General features: G+C 38.0%; 1 protein-coding gene across 1 annotated transcript in view; it reads right to left on the minus strand.

The window, feature by feature from the left end:
* Positions 1-20023, minus strand: part of LOC114047166 (serine/threonine-protein phosphatase 6 catalytic subunit) — a 44207-nt gene that overhangs the window by 16223 nt on the left and 7961 nt on the right. The window contains exon 2 of the mRNA XM_027867934.1: positions 2920-3015. Within this exon, the coding sequence (XP_027723735.1) occupies positions 2920-3015 (96 nt within the window). The remainder of the gene's footprint in view (positions 1-2919; positions 3016-20023) is intronic.

Consider the following 20023-nt stretch of genomic DNA (forward strand, 5'->3'; position numbering starts at 1 on the left):
TACTACTACTACTACTACTACTACTACTACTACTACTACTACTACTAACAGATAATATTACAATTACTACTAGATCTTTAACAGGGTGGAACCTTAAAGCATTCACGTTTCTATCTTCCAACAATTAAGAAAATTTCATAGCCTATAATGGAATTCAAATATCAATTAATGAACCAACAAGCATTTATTAGATAACCACTATACAACAGCACTGTGCTTGGGACTGGGGATGAAAAAGCAAAAATATATCAGTCTCTGCCCTCAAGGAGTTTACATTTTTATGAGTGAAAGAAAACACACATAATTAAACGCAAAGTACATAAGAGGTTTAAAAAGAATTATGGGAGTAGGGCACTAGTTGCTAGAGGATCAAGAAAGATTTCATTTAGAAGGTTGCATCTGAACTGAGCTCTGAAGGGAGGGAAGGCATTCTAAGAGTTGGAGGTGAGAGAAAAAATGCAATCTATGTATGGGGGGAAGCATGTGTAAAGGCATAGAAACAGGAGATAAAATATCACATACTAGCAAAACCAAGTAAGTCAGCTAGGTTGGAACACAAAGTATGTGCAGGGGAATAATATGTGATGAGCCTACAAAAGTAGGCTAAAGCCAGACTGTGAAGGGTTTAAAATGTCCAACAAAGGCGTTTGTATTTTAACATAGAGTCAGAAGAGAGCCCTTGAAGTTTTTTGAGCTAAGCAGTGGCATGGTAAGACTGATGTTTTAGGATGAGCATTCTGGCAATTGTGTAGAGAAGGATGGATTGAAAAGGGAAAGATATGATTCAAGGTGATAAGGACACTGCTACAATACCACAAGAGAAAGTGGAGGAAACCCTGAAATAGGGTGGCAGATAGATAAGTGGAGGGAAGCTGTAGTGATAGAATCAAGAAAAGCTGATTAAATGACTGGACCTGAGAGGGAAAGAAGTACAACAAGTCTATAATGACTCCAAGACTACAAACTAGGGTGACTGGAAACATGGCTATGCCTCTGACAAAAATAGGCATATTACTAGGTGGAGTAGGTTTTGGAGAGAAAGACAGGTAATTCTATTTTAGATATGATGAATTTGAAGTGTTGTTGGAACATAAGATTCAAAATGTTTAACAGGAAGTTGGTGATGCAGAATGCAGGACAAGAGCTCAGGTTAAAGACTCTTGGAGAGTTAAACTTATTCATTCATCAAAATTTATTAAAAGTCTAATATAGGCCACTCAAACAAAATCATCTAAAGGATTTATTCAAGAAACATCATCTTCAGCATCTTCTAATACTTTGACTCCCAAAAATCCTATACAAATAAGAAGCAGGCCATGTCATATACTTTTTTGTATCTCTACATAGCCTGACACATACAAATACCATTCACTCAATAAACAACTATTGGTAGACTGATGGGTGGGTCTGCTTTCAACTCTATTTTCCCCAAAGTCAGAAATAACCCTTCAATTCTCTCTCAAAATATTATTCTCCAAATAGCTGTATATACAAGTCAGCAATTTCCCCAAATATTCTTAAATCAGATGAATGATCAAATTTCAACTCTGTCATTTATTTACTAACTCTGTGACCTTTGGCAAGTCACTATACTTCTATGGGTCTCAGTGTCATCAGCTACAAAACGGCATTAAGACTAGATGATAGAATCATATAATGTTAGGGCTGGAGGAGATCTTCAAGATCACCTAGATCAATTCATGCATTTGACAATAGAAGAAAATTAGGAGAAGTGATATGTCCAAGGTCATATTATAAGACAGTGGCAGCCAGGTGGGCACTCACCTGTAGTCCCTGTTACTGAAGAAAAGGAGACTGGTGGATAACTTGAGCTCTGGGCTAAAGTCAATCAGGCGTACAGACTAAGTCTGGCACTAATATAGTGAGCCATTGAGAAAGGGCAAGAGGATCACCAACCTGTCCAAGGAGGGATGAACAGCCCCAAATCAAGCAGGTCAAAGTTTCTTTGCAATGAGAAGTAGGACTGGGACTGTGAATGGCTGCTGCACTTCTAGTTTGAGTGAGACAGACAGACCCACTTGTACTCACCCTCCCAAAAAAAGTTAATGACGAAGCTGAAACTCAAAAACGAGTTTCCTAAATCCCAGTCCAGAGCTTTATACTACATAAATGACCTCAACTGTCTGCTCCAGCTAGAATATTCTATTAGTCAGCAGATAAATGAAGAGACTGAAGATTTCTAAACCTAACCCTCTAGGTTAGGCACTGTAAGCCAAAACCTTTCGTTAGGATAGTTATTCCACATTTATTCTCACTTATAAAAACTACAGGGTTTTCAAAGTTTTCAAAAATTAATAAAGGAAGGTAGTACTTAGAACCAAATCTCAAGTTGATAAAGGGCAATTAAAATGACTTTACATTATAGTCCTTTTGAAGACATGATATAGTAGAAAGAGCATTAGACTAAGATTCAGAAAACCTACATTTCTATGACTCTCACTTGCTAGTTCTGAGCCTCATCTTTAAAATAATAATAATGGTACTATCTCATAGGATTGATATGAAGGAAAAAAGGTTTGTGAACCTTAACATACTATATAAATGTGAATTATGATAATAATCACTACCTTTGTGATTCACTGGATGAGTCAATTCATCGGTTTCCTCAAAATGAAGTGATTAAACTAGACAATTTCTAAAGTCCATTACAGCTCTAAATCTTATGATTTCTCCTTCAGGGACAGTGAGTGATTTTTCTTTCATGTCATTTTCAAATTCTCAATTTCAATATCCCAAAGGGATAACCCTCCCACTACACATTTACTCACCATAACATTGACTCAGGAAATCACAGTAATTGAGGCAACCTAGACAACCAGAAGCTGCTACATGTCAAAATTTGCAGAACGAGTAGAAACACACACGGACAGTACAAACATCTGCTCATGGGATTTTTACCTGTCCGTGTATGTCTCCACAAACTGTGACTGGTGTAGATACTGGCTGAACATTTGACTCTTCCAACAGGAGGTCACAAACGTAGTCACATAATCGCTAGGAAAAAGAAGAAAGCTTGAGAATATTAGTACAATGTTAACAAAAATGAACAGGTATCACTAGTAACGTTTTTTGACATAAATTAAATTAACTTGCAATTGCTGTGGATTAATCTGTCAAATTTATGCTGGTTGTGGTGTTTTAAAACTCTTAACAATCTGGACTCCCAGAAAATATTATCAGTAATTATTTAAAAAACAAAAATCCCACTCATTCAATAGCTTTTCTTTTAAATGAGAGGTAACAGTTCATAAGGATCTGGTAAATAAAACTAAAAATGAAACAAAATCTTAGAATTGAAAGGGACACTAGAGATCATCTAGCCTGACTCCAACTTGAATTACTTCTCTAACATTCCGCACAATAAGTTACCAAAACTCTGGTCAAAGATCTCCAGTAAGGGAATCTACTACCCTCTACAATCAGCCTATTCCATTTCTGGAGAGTTCTAATTGTTAGATACTTTTTTTTCCCTCCTAGAGAGGCAAAATATGCTTCTTTATAACTTCCATCTCAGTTCTTTTAGTGGACAGAAAGCTGACAAATATGGCAGAAAGACCACTGGCTGTGCAGTCTGAAGACCTTCGTTCAAATCCTGCCTCTATTACAGGCCTGTGACCTGGGGCAAGTCAATCTAATTTCTCTGAATCTCAGTTTCCTGGACTAGATCTACAATCCCACAAATGACATTTAACAACTCATTATGGGGGCAGCTAGGTGGTGCAGTAGATAGAGCACCAGCCCTAGAGTCAGGACAACCTGAGTTCAAATCCAGCCTCAGACCACTTGACACATACTAGCTGTGTGACCCTGGGCAAGTCACTTAACTCTGATTGCTTCAACAAAAAGTAAAAGAAAAAAAATTCATCACGGCTTAAACTAAAATCAACAAATACTTATTACGCATCTATGTACAATAGTCTCCTAATGATACTGTAAGGCTAGGAATAATGGTACAGTACAATTACCAAAGAACCAAAACTGCAAGTGACTCAAAAAAGAATGAAGAAACATGGTAGACACAAACAGGCTGCAATATATTAACAATGATAATTTGCAAAAGTAATAGCATAAAAGATAGCATCTGGACAACTGAAAAAGGAGGTAAGTTAGCTGGTCACATAGCAAGAATGAGGCACAACAAATGTTAAATGCTGCTGTGGTACTCGTGAAATGGTAAAAGACCTAGGAGGAAGGCTCTTGGGTCCATCCTTTGTAGAAGATTTATAAAAAGACACCTTAAACAAGAAGAGTGCTTCAAACTCTAATCAGCCCCATGACTCACCACCTGACTACTTCTCCATCTCTACCCACCCTGCCTCCAAATGGTGAGTTCCTCTCTAGTACCTCTATTTGGGAAAGTACCCAAGCCAGTCACAATTACTTCAAAAACAGGCTAAGCTGAGAGCCACACTTTTGGACTACTTTTTCCATTTTCCCATCAAGCCCCCTTTACAATCTTCTCAAATTAGAATGTAAGGTTGTTCAGGGCAAGGGCTGTCATTCTTTGTATTTGTATTTGTATTCCATGTGATTAGCAAAGTATATAGTAACCTGATTCATAAATGCTTATCTATCTAATAAGAAAGCAAAGTAACAAACGAGTTGCAATATGTATGACTAGGAGCACCTCCATTCTTGGGTTCATGATCTCAAAGAAATGAAGTATTATACACATCAAGCACTCTGCTAGGCACTGCAGATTTAAAGAAAAAATGCCCTCAAATTGCTTACACTCTGTTGAGGGCTCATTATAAATACAGAGTCAGGGACCAAACCTGTGATTTCACTGGTATAGGGAAATTTGAGATGAGGAACACCTACCAACAGGTCAGTACTTCTCTGCAACTATGCAACAAACTATGCAACAAACAACGTTGTTTGTTCTGCAAAGCCCTTTCAATAACAAAAGTAAGGTATAAATCCCCAAGGAAATTTAATATACTACTTATTTTAGATTTATTAAGCATTTACAATAACTACAATAACTTTTGCCCAAAAAAGTTCTAAGTTAAAATTTACACTATATAATTATAATATATAAAACTTCATTATGCCTATAATTAAGAAAATTCTAAATATAAAATTACAAAATAATTACAAATATTTTATATGGGACATTCAGTAAGAACTAAAAGGAATCAGAGATCAACTTCCAGGAGCCAAGATGGCAGAGTAAGCAGTAAGTCCCTCCTTCCCTCCCTTACCAGCCTCTAAAAACCCAGAAAATACCATCCCAGGAAAAACTCTGGAACAGCTGAGCCAGCAGAAAGACAGGGTGCAGCAGTCTTTGCAGCCCAGAAGTCTGGAGGGATTAAGGGCGAAGGTCCCTCTCACTCTGGTGAAAGGAGAGCAGTACAGGATGAGAGGCATCCTGGTAAACCTCACCTCAGCAAACTAATGGAAGACCCTCAGCCCCAGGATGGTGGAGAAGGCAAGCACCAACACCAACCGCCCCCCCCCCCAACTGTTCTGGCATAGAGAGGAACCAGTAGACTAGCTTGGAAAACCACTATGTGCGCTGGCAGGCAGGCATCCTCCAGCAGCCAAACCTTCCAATGCTTCAAAGCAGCCCAGGTGAGCAGGCATCCTCCAGAGGTCAGAAACTCCACTCCCCACCCTGAAAGCTTCAGGTGTTGTTGACTCCAGCTCAGTACCAGGTAAGCTGCCAGGCTCCCACAGCCTCCAGCTGCCAGCACCTGAGGCCCCAGCACACAAGGCCAGTGACCAGATCCCTGTCCCACAGCACAAGAAGCTTGGCTCTGTGCCCCTTGTGCTCCAGCAGGAGAGGTCAACTTAAAAAGCCAGGAGCCAGGAAATAGGCAAACACCATGAGCAAAAAGCAGAAACTGACAATGACCATAGATTCTTACTATGGGGACAGGGAATATCAAAACACAAACTCAGAAGAGGACAACAATGTCAACATACCCACATCCAAAACCTCAAAGGGGAATATGAACTGGTCTCAAGCCCAAAAAGCCTTCTTGAAAGCACTCGAGAAGGATTTTAAAAGTCAAATGAGAGAGGTAGAAGAAAAACTGGGAAAAGAAATGAGACATATGCAAGAGAAAGTCAATAGCTTAGAAAAGGAAGAACAAAAATTGACTGTAGAAAACAAGTCCTTAAAATGAAGAGAACTCCTTAAAAAGTCAAATGGACCAAATGGAAAAGGAGGTACAAAATCTAACTGAAGAAAACAATCTGTTAAAAATTAGAATTGGGCAAGTGGAAGCTAATGACTCTATAAGACAGCAAGATTCGGTCAAAATCAAAAGAATGAAAAAATAGGAAGAAAATATAAAATATCTCACTGGAAAAACAACAGACCTGGAAAACAGATGCAGGAGAGATAATCTAAAAATTACTGATCTACGTGAAAACCGCAAGAGCCTGGACAGCATCTTCCAAGAAATCATCAAGGAAAGCTGCCCCAAGGTCCTAGAACCAGAAGGTAAAAAAATCATCAAAAGAATCCACAGATCACCTCCTGAAAGAGATGCCAATTTGAAAATGCCAAGGAATATTGCAGTCAAATTCCAAAATTATCAGGTCAAAGAGAAAATACTGCAAGCCTCCAGAAAGAAACAATGTTTATACAGAATGTCCCAAAATCCTAGTGGAGTTTTAAGCTATCATAACTTAAAACTTTGGGGATGTTCTATATATAAACTAACCTTAGTGAGGAAAGAACTTCTTTTTTCTTTTCTTTTTATGAATTTATTTATCTTTAGTTTTCAATATTAACTTACACAAGATTTTGAGTTCCAAATTCTCTCCCTATGTCTCCCCTCCCTCCACCCCAAGAGGAAGTACACTCTGAATACCCCCTTCCCTATAATCTGCTCTCCCTTCTATCACTTCCCCACTCCCTTCTCTTAACCCCTTCCTATTCTATTTCTATTGCCTATATATCTTATTTCCCAGTTGCATGTAAAAAATAATTTTTAACATTCATTTTTAAAACTGAATTCCAAAATATCTCCCTTCCTCCTTCCCCACCCACCCTCATTGAGAAGGCAAGCAATTCAATATAGGTTATACACGTGTAGCCATGCAAAACACTTACATAACAGTCATGTTGTGAAAGATTAACTATATTTCCCTCCATCCTATCTTGTCCCCCATTTATTCTATTCTCTCCTTTGACCCTGTCCCTCCTCAAAAGTGTTTGCTTCTGATTACCCATCCCCCAAAGCACCCTCCTACTTTCCTGTAGAGTGTGTATGTTATTCCCTCTTTAAGCCAAATCTGATGAGCAAGATTCACGCATTCCTTCTCACGTGCCCCCTCCTCCCCTCTACTGTAAAAGCTTTTTCTTGCCTCTTTTATGTGAGATAATTTACCCCATTCTACCTCTCCCTTTCTCCTTCTCCCAGTACAATCCTCTCTCTCACCCCTTAATTTTATTTTTTAGATATCATCCCTTCATATTCAACTCACCCTGTGTCCTCTGTATGTGTACACACATACATATGTATATATATGCACACACACACATACACACACACATATATATGTATATGTGCCCTACATAACAGACCTTTCCCATCAACCATCCAGGTTGTCTTGTGCTGGAAATTTATTTCACTCTATCTTTTTGTGGGTTCTGCCGCTCTTCAATTTGTCTAGAGTCATTTTTTACAGGTATTTGGAGGGGTTTGGGGGAGAGCTCAAGCAAATCACTGCTTTTATTCCACCATCTTGGCTCCACCCCAAGAAAGAAATTCTTTAGATATGACTTTCTTCTCTTCTACCACTGGTATATCAGTTTTCTTGTTTAATCCATTAGTCAAGTCCAACATTTCATGACCCCATGTGGGGTTTTCTTGGCAAAGACACTAGAGGGGTTTGTCATTTCCTCCTCATATTACAGCTGAGGCAAGTCACACAATCAGTAAGTGTCTGAAGCCAGATTTGAATGCCTGACTACAGAGTCAGCATTCTATCCACTGTGCCACCTAGCTGGCATATCACCTATACTCTCACATAGATAAAACTGAACCAGTGTTGCCAACCAGATCATTTGAAAATCCTCTGGTACAAGAATAGCAACATAATAAAAGAACAGGTTTAAAACAGAAAAGTTTTAATACTACATTAAGAGGCAATATTAGGTTTACTTCTGTAATTGTTGATGGTTTCAAGACAGGTTATGATGCACATGCCTATCAATCATGGTTTTCAAGCAGCCTGACATTTGTGCTGCAAAAACACAATCATTCATAACATCTTGATCAAATGATTACACAGCTTATGAGATGTAATTACAGGGTAATAGAAGAGAATGAGGGATATACTCTGGTATAATTTACAGGACACAAATGAAGGTATGAACTGATCTGATTATCAGTTGAGAATCGGCTTAAGCTGGAATACTGAACCCTTACGGCAGTTGTGAAAACAATTTGGTGAACGGTTGAGAAACTGCAAAAGTACATTGCACTTAGTGCAATCAATGACCAAACACCAAAATCATTGTGTGCACAAATCATGATGGTTCCAAATACCTGCAGAAACAAAACCTATAATGCTTCAAGCATGCACATACTTGTTGTCTGAGAGAAAAAAAAAAGTATTTGTAACTTAACTGGGCAATTACTCATTGATTAAAACACCATTAAAGAATGTTTAGTGCAAACCCCTTGGACCATCATGGGAGTTCCTGAACCACCAAATGGAAACCACATGCTACCTCTCATGTACACAGATAAGCATAATAAGTATAAAAAGTAAAAGGGAGCAAGGAAGGAATCAGACAAAGCACTTTAGGAAAATTCAAGAAGAAAGGGACCATTAACAACAGGAAGGAAAAGTGAAAACTACAGAGAGGTAGCACTGGGTTGAACCCTGAATAATATTTCAAATTCCCTCACTATCCTAGCTCCATTCTCAGGACACACTCAGGGTTATCAATATCATTCCTAAAATGAGAAGCACAAAGCAGGGCATAATAGTACAGATGAAATTCTAAAGGACAATGTATTTGTCTAAAAGTAAATGGATTTTGGTGGAGAACTTATTTGTAGTCCTCTGCCTCTGAAGGAGTGATAAATAATTTCCATATACAGAGATCCAGGAAGATCAAAATGTCTATTGCGTTACCTAAAAACAGAAGAGCTCTTGACAATAAGAGAGCTACCAATCCTTCAGAAAGAAAGATGAGCTACAGGAGACTTGGCTGTTAAAAAGGGAAGAAGAAAAAAGAAAAACATATATGGAAAGAATAGAATAGGGTTAAGAGAGGGGCAGCTGGGTGGTGCAGTGGATAGAGCTCTGGCCTTGGAGTCAAGAGGACCTGAGTTCAAATCTGGTCTCAGACACTTGACACTTACTAGCTGTGGGACCCTGGGCAAGTCACTTAATCCCGATTGCCTCACCAAAAAGCAAGAATAGTGTCTAGTGCTAATGTTGGCCAAATATGCACTGAGTTTCTGGTGTATTCACTTTTTTTTAACCTGTATTTGCCCTTACTTCAAGGATCTCTAATTTCCTAAGTACAGTTACTTCCTACCTTCCTATGCATTCTGCAGTCTTCTTGAGTTGTTGTAGCCTAAAAAATTCATCACCTAGTCACTGATACTTGATCATAAGCTTCTCTAAATTTTGATAGGCTGGTCCTAAGGAGAGAGAGAGAGAGAGAGAGAGAGAGAGAGAGAGAGAGAGAGAGAGACCTATAATGGAAGCTTCTTCAACTTTGTAGGACATTCTAGAACTTATACTTCATTGACACAGCCTTCAAGAATTAAGGGTAATTTCTATGCAAAATGAGGCATTACAAGAGTACGTAAAGGAGGAGTTCTTAACCTTTTTTTATGTCATGACACACTGATAAGGCCCATAGACTACCCCGTCTCAAAAGAAGTTTCTCTACTTATGTATCTTTTTAAAAAAGCACTGTAAGGCAGCTAGATGGCACAGTGGATAGAGCACCATCCCTAGAGTCAGAAAGACCAGAGTTCAACTTTGGACTCAGACACTTGACACTTACTAGCTGTGTGACCCTGGGCAAGTCACTTCACCCCACTACCTCGCAAAAAAAAAAAAAAATTAAAAATAAAAAGCACTGTAATAGCCTGGATTTGTACAGTATTTCTCTCCTTCAAAAATTCAAATCAAAAATCTTATAAAAGAGATTCATTATCCTGCTCTCTATTTGATGTGATCCTAGAAATTCTAGTGATAGCAATAAGAAAAGAGAAACAAATTAGAGTCATAAAGATACACAGAGATGAAACAAAACAATTCCTATTTGCTGATGATTTTACTTAGAATGTTTTTACTCAGAAAATCCTAAAGAATCAGCAAAGATACTTATTGAAACAATGGACTTAGTGAAGATGAAAAGATTAAAGTAAACCTGTAAAGGTTACAAAATAAACTCATTTAAAAAAATCAACATTTCTATTAAAACCCAAGGACCAATAACAGAAAAGGAAATCCCATTCAAAATAACTATAAAATACACAAAATATCTGGGTGTCATTCTAGCAAATGCAATTACAAAAATGTTCCTTGAAGAAATAAAGAACATCTTAAATAACTAGAGGAATACTTAGTGCTAATGGCTAGGCCCTGTCAATATGATAAAACGACAATATTACCAAAGATAATTTACAGATTTAGTGCTAGTCCAAACAAACTATCAAAGGGACACAACAGAACTAGATAAAATAAAAACAAAATTGATTTGCAAGAACAAAAAAAAAGCAGAAAACTAGATCAGTGGAAATGACTAGACAAAGAAAAATCAAACATAACTGAATTTAATTACTTAGTATTTTATAAAATTGAAAACAAATTACCTAGGAAAGAACACCCTATTGGAGTAGGGACTGCTAGGAAAACTGCAAAGTAATCTGGCAGAAAGTAGACTTTTAAAAAATATCTTATGCCACAGACAATAAAAACAAAATGATATGACCTGAATATTAAAGTTCATACTGTTAAAGAAAAATTAAAAGAAGTTGATCATACTTTTCATGGCTATGGTGAGAGGGTAAATTCTTTTTTTTTTGTTTTGTTTTGTTTTGTTTTGGCAATTGGGGTTAAGTGACTTACCCAGGGTCACACTGCTAGTGAGTGTCAAGTGTTTGGCCTGAGGCTGGATTTGAACTCAGGTCCTCCTGACTTCAGGACCTGTGCTCTATCCAGTGCAGAGGATAAATTCTTAAGCAAGGGACTGAGGAGATTACAAAAGATAAAATAGATAATTTCAACTACATAAGATTGAAAAACTTTTGCAGGAATAAAATTAACATAGCTAGGATAAAAAAGGAAGCTATCATGGGGGGGGGGGATCTTCATATCAAATATTTCTGACATGAGTCCTATATCCAGTTACATAGAAAACAGAAACAAAGACTTTGAAAATTATTTTCTTGTAAGTGGTCTAGGGTGATGAACAACTCTTCTCAAAATAAGAAATACAAATTATTAAACAGCTATATGAAAAAATGCCGCAAATAAGAGAAATAGAAATCAAAACAACTCCAAGTTTTATCCATACACCCATTAAACTGGCAGAGAGGACAAAAAATGGAAATGGTCAATGTTAAAGAGATTGTGGAGAGATAAGTACACTAATGCACAGCTGGTAGAGCTATGAATTAGTTCAAACACTCTGGAAGTTGATTTAGAATCATACAGAGTGACAATTATGATAATCAAATGGAAAGGAAATGTCTTTTTATTTAATCAATTTAAGAGAGGGCTCCCTTTGTTCACCTAGGACCAGGCTGAAAGGGTAATCCTTAAAAAAGTTCTGGAAAGGGTCAGCTAGGTGAGGCAGTGGATAAAGCACCGGCCCTGAAGTCAGGAGGTCCTGAGTTCAAATCCAGCCTCAGACCAAACACTTGACAAGTACTAGCTGTGTGACCTTGGGCAAGTCACTTAACTCCTACTGCCTCACTTACCAAAACAAAACAAAAAACTTCTCAAAAAGAATAACTGGTTTCAAGAATATAGTTAGTTCCCTTCAAGAGTATCTTGTATTAAGGATGTAAGACATCTCCAAAGGCCTCATGATAGAAAATGCTATCCACATCCAAAGAAAGAACTATGGAGTTTGAATGCTGATCGAAGCATACTATTTGCTATTTTTTTTCTTCTGTTGTATTTCGTTTCCTCTTTCTGGTGGTTCCTCCTATTGGTTCTAATTCTTATTTACAACATCACTAATGTGAAAATATGTTTAATAGGAATGTATATGTATAGCCTATATCAGACTGCATGCCATCTTGAGGAGGGAGGTTGGGAGGGAGGGGGAGAAAAATTTAAAACTCAAAAGCTTATGGAAGTGAATGTTGATAATGCAAAATAAATTAATTAAAAATAATTTTAAAAAGAGTATCTTGTACTAACATCACAATTGTTCTGATTCATAAAACAAAAACTCTAAACCTAAAACTTATCTTGGTTTTACTCGTCAGTGCAATTTCACCTCTTGTTTCATGATTACTATGAAATATAAGCTGGAAGTTCTTTGAGCTACAGAGAGAATTTCAATTAGCAGGAGAAATTGCCCATCTGGACCCCTTTCCAGAAGAAATGCTTGTATATTAATAAATTGTCAATGACAGATTTTGACTTGAAACACCCCTAAGCCAGATGTTGTCTCTCTTTTCTCTGAATATTTTGTACCTCTAAATACACTTTCACATCATACCTTGTGTTATATGTATCTCTGTGTATGTCATATTCTCTTGGTCTTTACATTCCCTGAAGCTCCTAGCACAGTACCCTGTTGCGAGTATGTCAACAAGCATTATTAAGCACCTAGTATGTGCCAAGCAATGAAATGTACTAAGCAGGGGCAGCTAGGTGGGGCAGTGAATAGAGTTCTGGCCTTGGAGTCAGGAGGACCTGAGTTCAAACCCAGCCTCAGACACTTAACACTTAATTAGCTGTGTGACCTTGGGCATGTCACTTAACCCTGATTGCCTCACCAAAAAAAAAAAAAAAAAGAAAGAAATGTACTAAGCACTTGGAAAATAGGGACAGGCAAACAAAGACAAACAAACAGCCCCTACTCTCAAGGAGCTCACAGTCTAAAGGGAGGGAGAGGGGGAGACAACTCAAAAACAATTATGACAAACAAGATATATACAGGCAATTTTGAATAATCTCAGAAGAAAGGCACATTAAGTAAGGAGGACCAGGAAAGCATTCTTGCAGATGGCTGAACTTCAGCTGAGACTTGAAGGAAGTCAGAAAGGAGATATGAGGAGGGAGAGAGTTCCCGGCATGGGAGACAGGCAGTGAAAATGCATAAAATCAGAAGCATTCTGGTAAGAAGAATGGCAAGGAGTCCCCTATAAGATTAGTGCCTCCTCCCTGAGATTAGCCCCAATTACTCCCCAAATATCCTACACATACCTTGTTTGTGTATAACTGTTTGCATGTTGTCTCTCTCATCATACTATGAGCTCCCTAAGAGCAGGGACTGAGTGTTTTGGGGTTTGGTTTTTTGCTGGTGGAGGTGGTTTTGTTTTGTTTACCTTTCTTTGTATCCTGAGCACTTAGCACAATGGCTGGCACATAATAGGAACTAAAAACAACAACAACAACACAAAAAAAAAACCTGGTCTGACTTTGGTCAAGTCCAGAACCTCATGAACCATGCCATGCTGCCTGCCCAACATTTACCTGAAATACTTAAGTTGTTCATCTTTGGATATACCTGCATTAGCTTTCTACCACACATACGTATAACGAATTTAATTTACTTGGTACTCATCTTGATACTCTCTCTCTCTAGATTTTTGTGTAGTCTTCTCTCCTGATTCCTTTTCCTACTTATCTGATGGCTTAGTCTTTCCTAATAACCATGGGTGTCTCACAAGGCTCTGTGCTGGACCCTCTTTTCTTCTCCCTCTCTACTATTTCCCTTGGTAATCTCATCAGCTTCCAGGGATTCAATTATCATCTTCATGCAGATGATTCTCAAATTAGTCTAGCTTCAACTTCTCTCCTCATCTCTAATTCAAAAAACATTTATTAAGCAACTACTATGTACCAGACATTGTGCTAAGCGCCCATTATACATCTCAAACTGGATGTCTAAAGAGACATCTTAAATTCAACTTGTCCAAAACCAAACTAAATACCTTCATGTCTAAATCCCCCCTTTTTCCTTACTTCCCTGTGAGTATTAGGATACCATCCTCTCAATCATCCAGGCTCAAAACCTAGGTGTCATCCTCTACTTCTTATTCTTCCTCCCTCCTCAGTCAGTTGACTACTCCTGTCAGTTTTACCTTTGAAATATCTCTCATACACCACCACTGTCTCTCCTCTGACTCTGCCACCACCCTGGTGTACATCCATGTCACTTCCTGTCTGAAAGATTACAACAGCCTTCCAGTTAGTCTCCCTACTTCAAGTCTCTCCCAACTCCACTCCAACCCATCTTCTGCTCAGCTGTCTAAGTGGTCTTTCTATAAAGCAAAGATCTGACCATGTCATCTACCACCACCATCAATTCAATAAACTTCAGTGGCTCCCTACCACCTCCAGAAGCAAATACACAATCCTCTGTTTCACTTTTAAAGTCCTTTACAACCTGGCACCTTTCTGGTCTTTTTTACTCCTTCTTCCCCCATTTTCTATGATACAGTGATCTCTCAGTTCAATATTTTTTTTCCATTAAATGATGTTTCATCTTTAGTGAGTGCAAAGCATTATGCCATTCACTGAGGGGTACACACAACTGAATAAGATATTTTCTCTACTTTCTAAGTGACCACTTAAAATCTAGCTGGGAAGAGACATCTCCTCAGCTATCGCTTATTTAAACTCGGTAGCGCTCAACAAATGTTTTGCTTGAATTGCTGAAGTCACAATAACACAGAAAATTTAAATCATATGAGATTTAGGCAACAATTCAAGGCAATAAGATTGACTGTTTCATTCAACAAATATTTATTAAACCAGTACTATGTGCAAAGTCCTGGGCACTGAAGAAGATCAAAAATTCAACTAAAACATAGTATCTGTTTCTTCAGTCACTGAGATTCTACAGACTTCACAAGTTATCCAAGTTCCTAACCCTGGAGTTATAAAATCAAAGAACCTTAAGACTGCAAGAAACCTCAGAAGCAACCTGAAGAACTCCCTCTAAAGATACCAGACAAATAGCTATCTGCCCTTTGTTTTAAAGACCCTTGGTGAAGAAGATCTCACTATCTCCAGAAGCTGCCCCTTTGATGTTTGCACAGATGTCACTGCTAGAAAATTTTTCTTTATATCAACTGTAAATCTACCACTGCACAATTTTTCCAATTGTTCCTAGTTCTGTACTCTAGGACCAAGCAGAACTAATTCCCCTTCCACATAAGAGTTTTTTCAAATATTTAAAGATTAATGAAAGTAAAAAGATCATAGAACCTAGCATCAGGAAACCTGGGTTCCACTACTCTCTGAAGGTTAAGCTATGTGATCCTGAGCAAGTCACATAATTTCTAAGAGCCTGTTTCCACAGCAGTAAAACAAAGATGATAATTCCTAATAATAGCTAGCCTTCATAGTGATTTGAGATTTACAAAGCACTTCACATCTATTATCTTATTTGAGCTTCACAACAATCCTGTGAACTAGGCACTATTTTCCCACTTCACAGCTAAGAAAAGTGAAGCTGAGGGAGGTTAAAAAAAGAAACCAGGGTTGTCCAGGGTTACACAGTTTGTTCAAGACAAGAATGGAACTCAGATATTCTTAACTCTAATTCTCGTACTCCAGCCACTAAACCACCCAGCTATATCTCTATTTACCAACACTACCTGTTTCACTGTTGCTTTAAGAGCACTTTGCATACCTTAAAGTGCTATATGTAATAACACCCACCTCCAAAGTCATCTTACTAATTATATTCTAGTGAGTGGGAATGGGGGCTACCAGACTGTTTCAAGATTTAGCATGAGGGACTCACAATCAAAGATCTACTACTGGTACTACTGAAGTTCAATTTTCCCTCTCCCTCATTAGGCAATCACTTGCCAAACTGCCAATTCTCCTCCACAAAGTCTCTTTCCTTCTCTCCAATCACACTATTTTCCTTAACACTCTTATTCTTACCTGGACTACTGTAGTAGTCTACTGATTAGTCTCCTGTATTCAAGTCACTCCACTCTGTAATCTATCATCTGAATGACAGTCCAAAAAAAAAAATTAAGGCAAAAATGTGCCATTGTCACCTCTCATTCAAAAACCTCCAGTGGTTTTTTTAATACTACTAGGATAAAATAACACATTTAAGGCCTTCTGCAATCTGATTCCAATACACCTTTCTAAGCTTATTCACATTATTTCTCACCACACAGTCCACATTCCATCCAAACTCTCTGAACCTGACATTCCATCTTCACTTCATGCTTCAATCTACTACTGTGTCCAAAAAAAAAGAGGGGGAAAAAATCAGAAAGGGTACTGGAAATAACAAAGAAAATGCCATATGAATGCCAGGTGTTGTGCACACCTGAAATGATGCATGCAGTTTCCAATGTACCACCTCAAGAAAGATAAAATACAACATCAGGGATCAAGAGAGGTGTGAATAAAATGATTAAAAGAACAGAGTGACACTATATGGGGAAGAAAAAGATTAAATCAATTAGGCTAAAGGCATATAAGCTTCTGAGGGTGGAGACTTTAGCTTCTGTTTTTGTATCCCAAATGTCTTGCACATGGTAGATGCTTAATAAATGTGTGCTGAACTCAACCTATTAACAGATGAGAATCTATAAAATCATGGAGGGGGTAAAAATTTCTGTTTCTGTAGGAAAGGAACTTTACAGAAAACCCAGCATATTCCAACCAAGGTTGTTTTGGTTTTTTTTTTTTTTTTTGCAAGATAGTTATAATGATTGCTCTTAATATATAATAGCCGATGTCTAAACCACATGAGCAACAAGATAGAAGACCAGATATTTTCTTCAATACCCATGACCTTTTAAACCTCTCCAAAAAAAAAAGAAATTATGCACCAAAGATAAAGTAACTTTAGCTCTTTCTATGGTAGGACATCCAGAATTAAAAAAAAAAAAAAAAAAAGGCTTATATCAAAACCTATCTCTACATCCAGGTCCCTCCTTTTTTTTTTCTTCCAGTGCCATGGAAACTTGGGGTTTAGGTTTTCAGAAGTTTGCTTGCCCGCTTAAGTTTGCTCAGGCCTGGATAGCCAGCTTGGCCACAGCCCTTCAAGAGCAAAAGCCTGATGGAGGTGGTAACCTGGAAGCACCAGTGCTGCAAAGCTCTGAACTGCTAGCGCCAGGCCAGAGAAATGAGGAACAGAGAAAGTGGGACAGGTCACCAGTATAGGACATCTTGTATGGGGGAGGAAATGGAATTTTAAGGGCTGTGTAGCATTCCACCAAAACTAAAAGAGAGAGCACTGCAACCAGCTGGGGCCAGTTCTAACCATCCAGAGACCTAGGCTAATAAACCATAAATTGCCCAGTGTGGAAGAAGGCTGAGACTATTTGAGATCCAGCCCCCAAGTAAACCACAACCAAAGGGAAGAGAGTCAGAAAATGAGTGATGAGGAAAATGGGGGGGAGGGGACTAAAAGTACTAAAGATTTCAGAAAGAATAAATCTCAAAGACTCTGAACATAAACAGATAAATCAACAACAACAACAACAACAAAAACCAGAAGGAAATATGGCCTCAAGTTTGAGTAAACAAGTTCAGGAATCTATGAATAAATACTGTAAAATAAAGGAAAATGATCCAACACTTGATAAGACAGAGGACCCTGAGGAATTTGAGAACATGGAACCAAACATGCTTTTCCTGAATGGTTTAAAAGAGAAAGGAGAATTACAAGAGCAGAATTTTATGGCCTACATAGTAAAAACAATGAGCAGAAAAGACAAACTCAAATCTGCAATGGCAAGATTCACCGAAGATTCACAAGACAGAAGAATAGATTGGGAATGCGAATACAAAGAAGTGATGGACAACATAGAAGAAGAGAAGCAAAAAACAATAACATAAAGGAAAATATGCAAACAAAACATACTGATCCAGGGTCAGTTAGGTGGTGCAGTGGATAGAGCACTGGTCCTGAAGTCAGGAGGACCTGAGTTCAAATCCGGCCTCAGACCAGACACTTGACACTTACTAGCTGTGTGACCCTGGGCAAGTCACGTAACCCCAATTGCCTTAAAAAAAAAACACACACACTGATCTCTAAGACAGGATGCAGAGACAACCTAAGAATTAGAGGTCTCCCAGAAGAACACAACAGGACAAAAAACCTTAACACCATGACAAAGGAAATCATAGACAAGGACTGCCTAGAACTTCTGAACATAGAAAATGAAATTTCAATTGAAAGAAATCATAGATTGCTTCCAGAAAAAAAAAAAACAAGGTTGCAAAGTCCAAGACACATAATGGTTAAATTTAACAATTCAATTCAGAAACAAGTTCTTATAGCCATCAGGAGAAAGACCTTCAAATACAAAGAAAAGAACATTCAAAAAATGCAAGATTATTCTTCACCAACTAGAAAAAGGTTGAGGAAATGGAATAATGTGTTCAGAGTAGCGGCAGCAGACCAGAGTGATCTATCCCACAAATCTGAACTTAACCATACAGGGCAAAAGACGGCTATTCAATTAAAGAGCATGAAACATTTTTATAAAGAAAACCAGAACCGAAGAAATTATTTACTTCTCAAATATACCAAACAAGAGAAATGTGAGAAAAAGGAATAAATACAGCAATAGTGTGACAAGAGACCAGCAAGAGACTTTTTCTAAATGTAACCAGGGAGACAGGTAAAAGGAAAAAATCTAGGAGTAACAGTGAAGAGCTGGACAGCAGCCACTATGGACAGAACATGGCAACACCCTGCCTACAGTTGAATGCTTCATTTACGGGACTACATTATAACAAGTGGGGGGAGGGAAGTGTAACTGACCAAAGGGCAGAGGGGCAGGGAGAAGAAACTACAGTAACTACAACGATGTATATGGCAAGAATGACACACCAACAGATCAAAAGTAAATGAAACACAATTACAAAGATCAAGTAGGACTCATATAAACAGATATGAGAAAATACCCCCAACCTACTCCTTCATGGAGGTAGGAGGTCCACATGTGTTACACAATGGACAGTTTTAGACTTTTTCTTTTTCCTCTTTTTTTTTTAAGTGAGGCAATCGGGGTTAAGTGACTTGCCCAAGGTCACACAGCTAGTATGTGTCAAGTGTTTGGTCTGAGGCCACATTTGAACTCAGGTCCTCCTGACTTCATGGCCGGCGCTCTATCCACTGCGCCACCTAGCTGCCCCTAGACTTTTTCAATAAACCAATCAGTTATGCTAACTTTTTTTTTCCTCTCTAAAAATACTATTTGTCATATGGGATGGATCTCTGTGAGGGGGAGAAATACATGGGATACTAATAAAATACCAATAAAAACATTTTTCAAAAAAATTCATTATTAAAAAAACCCAATTGTTAACCAAATTCCAGAATACAAGAACAAGGGGCCATTTTTTGGAAGATGGGGAGAGTTAAGCTTTGAACAAAAAGAGAGAATTGCTACTTCATAATCAACTGTACTTCTTTAACAAATAAATAAACATTTATTGAGTTATTACTATGTGCCAGCCACTGTTCTAAGAACTGACACAAAGATAAAGCAAAAACAGTCCCTGCTCTCAAGAAGCTTAAACTCTAAAAAGACAAAGTTCAACGGGAAGGGATATATACTTATAAATGGACCCCAACAAAGCTAGTCTGAATAACTGAACCACAATAGATACTAAGGAAATCTAAAATTTCTGACCCCCTTAGTTTTTGAGGTGTAAGACAACCACATCCTCTGACAAAGCATCATTTGGCACCTCCAACATAGAGAATACTAGCCTGGATGGACTAAGTGGCTGACCCGCCCCACCCCCCCAAAATCACAAAATTATAGGATTTAAGATCTGGAAAGGATCTAAAAGATCAATTAGTTCAACAATCTCATTTGAAAGAATAACTAAGATC

Source organism: Vombatus ursinus, unplaced genomic scaffold (assembly GCF_900497805.2).
Source record: "Vombatus ursinus unplaced genomic scaffold, bare-nosed wombat genome assembly UNPS02014786.1, whole genome shotgun sequence".
Lineage (NCBI taxonomy): Eukaryota > Metazoa > Chordata > Mammalia > Diprotodontia > Vombatidae > Vombatus > Vombatus ursinus.